A 12,169-nucleotide genomic window follows, 5' to 3' on the forward strand; every position below is an offset into this window, starting at 1 on the left:
AATATTATTAAAAATTAGTGAAAAAAATTTTGAAATGTATATTATGAAATTTGCAGAATTTCACTGAAAATAAATTTTTTAATGAAAAATTGCTGAAATGATAATAAAATTGGGTCAATTGCAAGAGATTTTCAACCAAATTTCAGCAAATTTCATTGCGTTTTGAGCAAAATTTTTCCATCAGGGTATTTATTAATAAACATCCTTTTCACGTCCTAAAAACGTCCAGTTTTGGTCCGGCGGGGCCTTAAATCGAACGTTTTTAGGACATCCATAAAAGTAACATTGGAACGTTTTTAAAACGTCCTAAAGATGTTCATGGATCTAAAATGGACGTCTTACATACGTACGTAACGTCCAATGTATACGTTTTTAATACGTCTTTAAAACGTTTGTGTGCTGTCTGGGCCATTCTGACGGCCCGCAGTCTTAAACCCTTTCTTCAACCATTGATCTCGCACACTGCCGACCACGACACACATGTGTGCCGTTGTCACGCTGTTATTCTTCCGCGAACTCCACTCGAGTTCAGCGTCAGGCTAATCCGTTGATGTTCTTGCTTCTGGAGTAATCTGTTGTACAATCTGCGTTTCATATACAAGAGATAAACCGCTTGAGATGATAACGCTGATACTAATCCTCGAGTATATAGTTCAGTAATCTTTGAAATAAAACAGAAGCACTTTCTATTTGCTTGAAAAAAAAAAGAAACTATGCTCTCACATTTTTGTCTTCACTGAATTGTTATAGCGTGGACCATTAAGTTGCAATCTAACCGCGCATTCTGTTCCTTTTTTATACTCATTTAAATATACATTATTATGTAATTGTTACAATTTAAAGTACGCCTGAATACTGCATATATACGAAGGTATACTCTGACTCGCATTCCCTAATGGAAAAAAATTTCGACAAACAACAACGAAAATTGACTTGAAATATACATTTGTAGAATTTTTTATATCTTCGTTGAAACATTAATTTTTTGTAAAAATATCTACGAAATAGTACCACAAATTACAATGTTCTCAGGTCGAGAAATTATTGCAAGTAGTATTTCATAAAAATGTACAATTTTGTAAAAATTAGTACAGAACTTTACTAGCTTCAGAAGTTTAAGAAACAACAAAATCTTAATGAATTAAAACTTCTGCTTACTTGTAGAATATTATAAAAATTAAGACAAGTGTTCCAATTCTAGCATTTTCATGTTGATTTTCTCACAACACTTTTTAAATTTACATGGAATTTCTTAGATTCTGGCAGTTATATTTTATAGTTTTGTAGAATTTTGTAGAATTATTTCCGGCAGGGTTGTGACGCGAGCAACGTGTGATGGTCTGCATGATTTCTATCTGGACCTCACGCATAAAAAAAAAACAACTGGAAGTGCTCCGCATTATTCATGATCGATGCAGACACTTATCAGGCATCGGGACATCAGTAAACTTCTCGAGGAAACTTTTTGTCACTTTTCCTTACACACGCGTTGATCAGATTTGGGTATAGTAGACATAACGCGCACGTGACGGCCAATTAATGGCAAGCGCGCATATCAATTTCGTTATTTCAATAGATAGTGATAACGTAATGTCGCGAATGTACAGCCTTCCGTGTTATTTAAAAAGTGACACAGCAAGCAAACAAATCGCGTGTAGCCAGATAAGGCTGAGACGGTGGAAGCACATGATACAGGCTTTTTCTTCAAACGCAGATTGACGAAACCCGACAAATCATTTGGGTCCTGGGTCGACAAGCTGATCGTCATCAGAGCAGACTTCGTCACTAATTTGTCACCTCGTCACGCGTACACGTTCTTTTTTTTACCGCGGAAATAAAACAAACAGGACTGCAGACACATTTTTTACTAGCGGAGAAAAATAAAAGAGTCAGGAAATTATAATTACCTCTAAAGTTGAATCATTGAAAATCATTAAGGTAAATAAATCACTGTTTAAACGTTTGTTGTTTGTAATTAGTTTACGTAAAAATAGTAATGTTCTTAATAACAATTATGTAATTACTTTTACTGATATAATTTTTTTCTAAAAAATTTTTATAAAAATTTAGGTAGATTCACATCCTGATAACTGCAAGCAGATACTCGAGGATAAATCTCAAGAAACGACAGATGTTCACGACTGACACCTTATTCTACTTTCGAAAGGGTTTCACTGGGAATTCGCAAAAGATTGGCATCGATCGATCCGTGGGAAGTGACGATATTTGCAAACGGCTGAGACAACGATATATGCGAAGTGTTAATTTTAATCTGATTACGATCGTGTAAGAAGATCGCGAATTGTACTGGGTGGCTAACAATCTACGCGCGTTAAGAGAAGGATCTTCGTATTGATGATAAGTTGTGACAATCGAAGAAAGGACACTGACACCGTGGACTGTTAAGGTCGTGAAAGAATCTTCTGTCTTCGCGTTCGCGTAAAAGGGGCAAATGTTAAACGCCGAAAGTGTCTAAGTGTTGCATAATCTTTGCAAACGCAGTAAATTAATCAATCGCTTTTAACCGTGGAAGTTCGTGACGAGTTAATGCCGCGTGTAATGACCGATGGATTCATCGAAAGTCAGATCGAACCCGAATCCGCGGGAAAAGGCGAACATCGTGTCGGTGTTGTTCTGGTGGTGAGTCATTTCATCTTTTCACGGATCAGAGCTTCTTCCGACAAGACTCTTCCGGTCCTCCGCAAAATCTGGAAGTGTCTGAGCGCTTGGGTACTTAAATGCTGAATATTTAAACATCTGCAGATTTGTTTTAAACATTTAGATTTATTGTCAGCCGAGCTAGTTGCATTACATTAAATCAATTGATTAAAGCTGCTGCTTCACCACAATTGCTTTTGCATTATGTTGCCTTTATCCGTTATTTACACTCGAAGACGTTATATAGTAGAATACTTTTTATTTTGAATATTTTAAAGTCCAGTGATTTAGAATATTTTATAGATAAATATTTATTCTGTAAGTAATCACGTTTGCACATTCTATTTTTAAGCACAATAATTTGTCGCGTTAATAAATGTTGAAACGATTCGGAATAACATTTCGTGTCAAATTGTGTGCGTTGTAAATGTACGTGTTGCTTGGTACGTAAGGCTAACCTTTACCGCAAATGAATTCTTACGAAGATAAGCAAGCTTATCTTCAAAAGTGCACATTGCGAAGCTAATATTCCATACAGCACAAGACCTCAGGACGCCCCCGAAAGTCTTGTGCCGTATGGGATATAGTAAAATCGCCTTGTCATGTCATGAACGTAATTTCGCGGGGAATTGTTTCTAAAGTTCCGAGTTTCAACATTACCGTATTCCTATCGTTCTTATCATTTGTAATCTGACGTTACTTGATAAGATATCTATTCATAATATAGATTATAACTGTTATATAATGTTGATAAATAACATATCATTTAACAGAAATTATCCAGTCAGCAAAATGTCGTTTGCTAGCATTTGATGTCGGAAATGAGACATTTGCATGATCCAAACATTATGCTAGCATTAAGTGCTTGGCCAGATGTAATAGATATAATATGTTTATATCTGTTAGAAAATTGAAAACAATATATGCTAATTCTTTGTTGGCAGCATGCCTGTTCGACGTGCTCTCTCTTTAGCTGTGCATTTAACTACGGCAATATGTTAACATTATCCTAGCTGTACTTAAATCACTCAAACATTGAATTCATATTCCTAGCAAAGAGCCATCAGCATCAGTTGCTGGCATTTTATTCACGGTGGTTATTTAATTTTTTTTATGTACAGTATAACTGTGTTTTACAGCTATTTTTGGTTCTCACAAGTGCTACATATTCCTAAAATTTAGTACCGCATTTGTTCAACACTCTGTGTAACTTGTTATATTTGGTTACATTGCGTTTTGTAACTGTTGTAGCACAGTTCTAAAAATGTTGTTCGCTGGGATAATGTCCTAATTTACACAAATTGCTTTGGATCAGGTGGACAATTAGTATATTCAAGACTGGATACAAAAAAGATTTAGAAGTAGACGACTTGTACGACCCCTTGAAAGTCGACCGAGCGAAGCTACTCGGAGATCGGTTAGAAAAGTGAGTAACGTGTGAGAAATCATACAAGAAAAGTGAAGAAGACGAGAGAAAGTATTCAGAATTTCTCTTTCTTTCGCTTCGCTCTTTTATAAAGGTGTAGAAATTATAACAACAACGGTGTACTTGCAGACGATGGAACATCGAGCTGGAAAACTCGAAAAAATGGAAACGCAGTCCGAGTTTGTTGAGGGCTATTTTCCGCACGTTCCTATGGGAATACTCCATGCTGGGAATATTACAGATTTTAAACGAATTAGTGTTAAGGTACTCGCCATCTCGTTCATCCTCGTAAATCTCTCGTATTTTATTTAATACTTTTCGCGATTTCTTTTTATCTGGCCAATAATGTTGATCTGGCATGACAAAATGATACCGAAGTGATACGAAATAATTACTGCCGATTATTAATCTGTCATTGAAAAGTTTACTTTTTAAAATTAATTAACGTCCAGTATAGACACGTGAAACGTCAACGCGCTGTTTTACAGATTAAGCACGCCTTTGCTGCTGGGTGGTCTCCTTCGTTACTTTCAGAAGGATTCGGGAGAATTCTTCGAGACTGCCCTATGCTTTGCCGTTGGGATCAGCCTAACTACCGCCATGTACGTGATAAGCGGCAATCAAGCGATCTTCGGCGCTTACCACGTGGGCAGCAAAATTCGCGTGGCCGTCTGCTCCGTGATATATAGAAAGGTTGGTCACTAGGAATAATCTATTTAAACAATTCAGACTAATAACAACATGGGTGGAAATAAAGAGTGAGCGCAAAGTCTAAGAAAACAGGCAGATGCTCGCACCACGTACTCGTGCATTTCTTTACAAAAGAAGAGAGTAAGTATAAAGAAAAGTTATACGAACAAGCGAAGAGATGAAAAATTCTATAACAAAAAGTAAAGACTTTTTGGATCTTGCGAATTCTCTAATAACCGATCAGGTCAATATTGTGTGACCGATTTGAATATTTCTCCTGCGATATGATTCGCCAACGTGTCAGCTATCGGATTATGTAATTTTGCATTTGTCTTGCAGGCTCTGCGTTTGAGCGAAACCGCACTGGGCGAGACGGCACCCGGAAAAGTGGTTAATCTGATAGGCAACGATGTCAATAGGTTCGATTACGTCAGTATCCTTATTCATTACATGTGGTCGGCGCCGCTCTCCGCCCTGATCGTGGCTTATATTCTTTATCGGGAGGTCAGCTATGCCGGTCTCTACGGCATCGCCGCACTCTTCCTGGTCGTGCCGATTCAATGTAAGTCTTGCAACGAGTCGCATGCAAATTCTCTTTCGACAAACCACGAAAATCTTGTACTACCACTCTGCTCGCGCACACGGAAAAATAAATTCACGATACTGATGCGAGGAGACGTTATATGCGACAAGTCATTTTACTGAGGACGTTCGCCAATTTCTACTCCCGCGATTCCAGCTTATACCGGCAAGCTGTCGTCCAAGTTCCGTCTTCAAACCGCCATTAAGACGGACGAGCGGGTCCGGCTGATGGATGAAATCACTTCCGGGGTGCAGGTGATCAAGATGTACGCGTGGGAGAAGCCGTTCTGCGCCATGATCGAGCTGGCGCGTAAGCTCGAGCTACGAGTGGTCACCAAGAGCTCGTACATCCGCGGTATTTATATGACCTTCAATCTGTTCACCACTCGGATGGCGCTGTTCTGCACCCTCATCGTCATGCTGATGTCCGGCGACGATTTGACCGCCGCCAAGGTCTTCGTCGTCACGTCCTACTTCAACGTTCTCGCGCACACCATGACCGGCATGTTCGTGCGCGGCTTCGCCGAGCTGGCCGAGTGTATGGTGGCCGTACGCCGGCTCCAGACTTTCCTCGTGTACGACGAGTTCCAAGGTAGCAACGTTATTTTCTCCAAGACGGTGTCTGGCGACGTCAATTCGGATTTCAAACGCGCCTCCCAACAGGATCTGCCCTACATTGATGACGACGTCGTTGAGAATCAGCTGGAGTCACACGGAGAAGACAGCGAGCGTAGAAAACACAACAGTCTGATGGTCGTCGAGAGCGAGAACTTATTGAAGAAAAACGCTAACGTTGGAGGTAGAGAGTAAATATACGTATATACAATATCGTGAAACTATTAAAGAGATATTCCAAATCTACTGGTCTTTGTACATACTTTAGAGCTTGAAAAGAAATGATTACTTTAATGAAGTAATAAGTATGTCAAAAGATATCAAACTCTAAAGTTTTAAACTTTTACATTTTTATTTAGAATTTGGCGAATTTTTAGGTCTTATGAGACGTTTTGTTTGGACGTTTGCAGCATCCTTTTAACATTTACTTTTGAAAAGCTTAACGCACAATAAAAGTTTACTCTTCACAGAAAAGAAACAATCTATGCACGATACGAACGCCTGGGCCATCAACATGGTTAACGTTACTGCCAAGTGGGAGGAAAGACAATCGGAGAACACCCTGGAGAATTTGAATCTAGAAGTAGAAAAGGGCAAGCTGTACGCCGTGATCGGCATGGTGGGTAGTGGTAAGAGTTCTTTCCTGTCCGCGATTCTGGGCGAGATCAACCTGACGGGAGGTCAAGTAAAGGTGAACGGCGACATCAGCTACGCCAGCCAGGAGGCCTGGGTCTTCGGTGCTACCGTCCGACAGAACATACTCTTCGGGCAAACTTACGAACGCCAACGGTACCAGAAGGTGGTCAAGGCTTGCGCCCTGGTACGGGACTTCGAGCAATTTCCGCAGGGCGACCTGACCGTCGTGGGTGAACGGGGCAGCTCATTATCTGGCGGTCAGAAGGCAAGGATCAACTTGGCCAGAGCTCTATACAGGCAGTCGGACATCTATTTGCTGGACGATCCTTTGAGCGCGGTGGGTGATCGTCGAAGAAATCAGTAATTTAACTCTGAGTTTATTCTTCCAGGCGTGGAGTATCATACATGATGTAGACTTTATGCAAGTGGTTAAACTTGATTTAAATCTTATGAATAATAATGAAGTGGGACTTTAAATTTAATATGAATCCTAACAAAGATTATTTGTTTGAAATTTCAGGTCGACGCACACGTCAGCAAGCACCTGTTTCAAGAATGTATTCAAAGATACCTGGCCGGTAAAACGAGAATTTTAGCGACGCATCAGCTGCAGTATATAAGAGGAGTAGACGCTATTATACTGCTCGAGCAGGGAAAAATACAGTACTTCTCACATTATCAGGATTTATTGGAATATCGACCCGAGTACGGAGTACTTCTGGTACCGGAGAATGAAGAGGTCGACGACTCGACCTTGGAAAAGAGTATAAACTTACGACGACAGTTTTCCTCCACAAGTAACAGAGTAAGTAAATATATAAATATGAAATTACTTTAGTGTAAGAAAAATTGCTTTATCGTACGGAGAAAAAAAGAGGAGAGAAAGACAGAGAATTTGGAAAAGATAAACCAATGTTTTATAGTTGCCGTATTTAATATTAACAATGAATAATGTTTAACTGATGAAGAAAAATGGTTAATGTTACTGAAGGTAAAATTCCTTCAACAGAGTCGAACTCCGGAACCCAGTAGCGGCACAGACGATGAAGAGGAAGCCGAAGATCCCAAGGAGTTAAACGACGGTCTTGAGAAGACGTCGCGTGGCATAATTAAGGGTCCTTTAATTATTAAGTTCTTCAAGATTGGAGGCAATTTATACTTGGCTTTCCTGGTCCTCCTTCTGTTCATCATCACGCAATTCATCGTCAGTGTCAACGACCTCTTTGTGCCTTTCTTGTGAGCACCTATACTACCAATGAAATCGCTTAAAGAAACGTTTCTTGTATAAATAATTATTTTTCACACGCATTTTTTCATACTGTTTGTAATATCACGCAATTTTTTGAAATCTGCAAATTTCTATATATTAATTTCGCACATTCGTGCATTTAATTCCAATATTTCGCGGATGTGTTTAAGTCATGTTTTGCCATTTTTAGTTGGTCCACTAATCGTTCTATAATTTTTTTTCTCGAATAAATACCTCCAGTGTCAATTTTGTGGAAACACAAAACTATGAGTCCAAGCATCTCGACTTGAATCATCAAACGGATGAAGCTTACACGAACAGGACGGAAGCACGTCAATACCTTGCCATCGAGGACGCAACGGTGATTAATTATATCTATATCTACACTGGTATCGTGCTGGCAATCTTCTTCTTCGCCATCATCAGATCGCTGGTCCACTACAAGACGTGCATAAGGTGCAGCCAGCGCCTGCACGATATGATGTTCAGTGCGCTAATTCGTACAGGAATGCGATTCTTCGACACTAATCCGAGCGGCAGGATCCTCAATCGATTCTCCAAAGACGTGGGCGCGACCGATGAAGTGTTACCCAAGGCAATTCTGGACGCCGGCCAGATGATCATGGTGTTGTTTGGGTCATTGATAGTGGTCTGCGTGGTCAATCCCATCTTTGTGGCGCCTATCGTAGTCGTCGGCGGAATATTCTATTGGATCCGTAAAGTCTACCTCAAGACTAGCAAAAACGTCAAACGATTGGAGGGAATAGGTATGTCTGCCTTTTTTATTTAGTCTTTAGAATTTATAAAAATTTTGATCATATTTATCACTTTGTGAAAATCATACCGGGGAAAAAATATAAATGGAGAAAATAAAATGACTATTTTCCACATTACAATTTTTGTTAAATGGGTGAAACTTATAGTGCTTTAGTTTATAAGAAGAATTTACATTCTGAAGAAATAATATTCTCGCGGGATGTTCTTTTTGTGTCCCAGCTCGCTCGCCGCTATTCACGCACTTGAACGCCACGTTGAACGGTTTGACGACTATCAGAGCGTACTGTGCTCAGGACGTACTCAAACACGAATTCGACAATCTGCAAGATGTACACATGTCTACCATGTACACGTATATCGTGGGCAGCGCTGCATTTGGATTTTCCTTGGACATGTGCTGTTTCATCATTACCACACTCCTCACCTTCAGCTTTTTGTTGTTCAGTCAATGTAAGTTTCTTCTCCTTACTTTACCTCAAATTTTATCTACGAATAATTGTCATTAAAAAATATATATGTATAAAAAGGCACAAAAAGTCAGAGTATTTTTTATGCAAAATATATTAATTTATTAGAGACTATAAAGATTTTTACTTATTGTTACTAAAACGCATTATTTTCTTTCTGAAACTATTATTTTCTGAAAACTCCTCTTTCTATATATAGTTAATGTTAAAAATATTAAATAATTTAATGTGTTTTGAAATTCAAAGGGAAGTTTATTGATTATTAAAATTGTAGATAAAAAATATAGTCCATAAAGTGGGATATTGATGATTAGTGTTGAAAAATGTATATGTTGTAAAATTAAAACGAAATGAAAACGGTAGAATCAAGTGTTTTGCATATCTTTCAGCATTTTCTGGTGGGGAGGTGGGTTTGGCCATCACTCAGATAATGGCAATGACCGGGGTAATTCAGTGGGGGATGCGACAAACTGCGGAGGTGGCAAACCAGATGACGGCCGTGGAACGTGTGGTCGAATACATTCAGCTGCCGGCAGAAGCAAATCTGAGAGATCGGGGGCCATACGTGAAGAAAAAAGACAAAAATGCAGCACTGCCGCCCAACGCCCCCAAAAATTGGCCCGATCAAGGTTGCATCACATTCAGGAACGTTTATATGCGCTACTCGGACGAGGATGCACCTGTTCTCAAGGGCTTGAATATGGTGATCCGTCCTGGGGAAAAGGTACAGGAATTTGGAAAAAAAAATTTGCAGAGACGAGTAGAGTAAGAGAGAAAAAGACAAAGAAAGAGTTTAATGTACTGTCACACAGATTGGTATCGTGGGAAGAACAGGAGCCGGGAAAACGTCGCTGATATCAGCGTTGTTCCGATTGGCAAAAGTGGAGGGAATCATCGAGATTGACGGCGTGGACACGGGTTCGATAGCTTTGGAGGACTTACGACGCAAAATATCCATCATTCCCCAGGATCCCGTTTTGTTCTCAGGTACTCTGAGGCATAATTTAGATCCTTTCAACGAATTTTCCGACACGGATTTGTGGGGGGCGCTTGAAGAGGTACGAACGATTTATTATTACATCTAAAAGTAGCTCTGCGTCTAATCAGGAAATGTATAATGCTATGACGTTGCAAAATCCGACGGTTCCGATATTCTGGCTCCAAAAACATCATCTTAAAAACATCTTAAAATCCAAAGACCCGGAAGAGAGTTTTGGAATATGTAGAATCTCGAAATATCAAATGTCAAGTCACATGGTCCTAAGATTGTGCAACGAATAATTACGAACATTGTGTACTATCCAAAAATTTCTTTCGCAACGAATGTCCAGGTTGAGCTGAAGGAGGCGGTCATTACTCTCGGAAACGGTTTGGAAAGTCGTGTATTTAACAGAGGCAGCAATTACAGCGTTGGACAGAGACAGTTGGTGTGTTTAGCGAGAGCCATCCTGAGAAACAACCGCATATTGATGCTGGACGAGGCGACCGCGAACGTAGATCCGCATACCGACGCGTTGATTCAACGGACTATCAGGAAGAAATTCGCAACGTGCACGATGCTCACAGTGGCGCATCGACTGAACACCATAATGGACAGCGATAAGGTTCTGGTGATGGATAAGGGTCGTATGGCTGTGAGTACAGTTCCTCTTAAAAGATGCATTTTTTATGACAATCTGAAGGCCTGCAATTTTTAATTTTCTTCGCATGCGAATCTTTGAAGATTCTTTATATTCGAACGTCAGAGATTTTAAATTTTGAAGAATCTTTCGTTTCTTAAAATCCTTATATAATTTATCTTACATCTTCTGCCAAGCGTTTAAAAGTATTTTGTTTAAAAAAATGAAGGATTCTTCTTTAGGATTCTTCACATAATTTTGCATAATTTCTAAAAGATATTTTATTATGCAGATGTTATAAAAATTTTGTTCATCATTTTCAATGCGCAAGAATTATGATTTACGAAAAATGGGCGCAATCACTGAATCATAATTACAATTTTATTTGTAGGAATACGATCATCCTCATGTATTACTGAAAAACAGCTATAGTCAATTTACTTCGTTAGTAAAAGAGACTGGACCAGGTATGTACGATCAACTGGTCAACGTGGCGAGGCAGGCCTACTTCAACAAGTACGGAGAAACGTAACGATGCAAAGATGAATTTTATACCGTTGTCTTAGATAGGTTTCTCGAAATGAAAGTGGATCGTTTAAATATGTTCAGTATACTTATGATATATTATAGAAAAAGATATATGGGACGTGCATAATGGCATATGTGGATGAATGTTACCTTTCTAAGATCAATCTAAGATCAACACCATATTGTCTTTCTTCGAAGTGTGGCGGACACGTAATTCCGTCAAATGTCATAACGTTGTGATGTGAAACGTAAGACGCGTCTAAGGAATCATATTTTTGTATCATTTTTAACGAGATCGTCGCTGCGAGATTATTTTCTATGACCTCCCCATAATATATGGTATATGTAGTACAAAGTTTCTGTCACGAGTTGAGCTCGGCGATACTGCTATTTTTTCTATTTTATATTTGGCCTATTACAAAAATTACAAATACCTAATTCTTGTAATAAAGAATACGATTGACGATGAACCGAATTATTGAGATAAAACGTGATTTATCCGAAATCTGTAATTATTATATTATAAATTAAAGTTGCACCTGAGATAATATTCACGCATAGTAAACTTACTGAAATCTCTACCGATATTGAAAGAGGAATTTTAGAGATTGAACATATAATATTTGTGGAGTAAAATTTTTAAAAACTAAATTGGAATTATATATAAATCTTAAAAAGCATATTTATATATAAGTATTCAATTTATTTCCATTTATATAAATTTTATGTCAATTTTTATTAAATTTTTATTTATACATATATATTACTTATAAATTTTGTACTTATATATTATATGTTTATAAATAGTACACAATGATACTGATTTGATTATGCAGAATTATATTATTTCTCATTATCCGATTAATTTTGCTCCTCAATGAAGATCTGATGACGCACGAGAGATCCAAAATTCATGTTACGA

General features: G+C 38.6%; 1 protein-coding gene across 1 annotated transcript in view; it reads left to right on the forward strand.

The window, feature by feature from the left end:
• The window catches only part of LOC105567459 (probable multidrug resistance-associated protein lethal(2)03659), a 13,633-nt gene extending 1,709 nt beyond the window's left edge, over positions 1 to 11,924 (forward strand). The window contains exons 2-17 of the mRNA XM_012022352.1: positions 1,715 to 1,938; positions 2,071 to 2,640; positions 3,974 to 4,084; positions 4,214 to 4,348; positions 4,573 to 4,777; positions 5,114 to 5,336; positions 5,514 to 6,155; positions 6,442 to 6,944; positions 7,128 to 7,412; positions 7,617 to 7,843; positions 8,097 to 8,623; positions 8,853 to 9,083; positions 9,490 to 9,824; positions 9,913 to 10,158; positions 10,432 to 10,734; positions 11,111 to 11,924. Of these exons, the coding sequence (XP_011877742.1) occupies positions 2,567 to 2,640; positions 3,974 to 4,084; positions 4,214 to 4,348; positions 4,573 to 4,777; positions 5,114 to 5,336; positions 5,514 to 6,155; positions 6,442 to 6,944; positions 7,128 to 7,412; positions 7,617 to 7,843; positions 8,097 to 8,623; positions 8,853 to 9,083; positions 9,490 to 9,824; positions 9,913 to 10,158; positions 10,432 to 10,734; positions 11,111 to 11,251 (4,188 nt within the window). The 5' untranslated portion in view covers positions 1,715 to 1,938; positions 2,071 to 2,566 and the 3' untranslated portion in view covers positions 11,252 to 11,924. The remainder of the gene's footprint in view (positions 1 to 1,714; positions 1,939 to 2,070; positions 2,641 to 3,973; positions 4,085 to 4,213; positions 4,349 to 4,572; positions 4,778 to 5,113; positions 5,337 to 5,513; positions 6,156 to 6,441; positions 6,945 to 7,127; positions 7,413 to 7,616; positions 7,844 to 8,096; positions 8,624 to 8,852; positions 9,084 to 9,489; positions 9,825 to 9,912; positions 10,159 to 10,431; positions 10,735 to 11,110) is intronic.
• The last annotated feature ends 245 nt before the right edge of the window (positions 11,925 to 12,169 follow it).

This window comes from Vollenhovia emeryi, unplaced genomic scaffold (assembly GCF_000949405.1).
Source record: "Vollenhovia emeryi isolate VEMERY1.0 unplaced genomic scaffold, V.emery_V1.0 DF939137.1, whole genome shotgun sequence".
Classification (NCBI taxonomy): Eukaryota; Metazoa; Arthropoda; class Insecta; order Hymenoptera; family Formicidae; genus Vollenhovia; species Vollenhovia emeryi.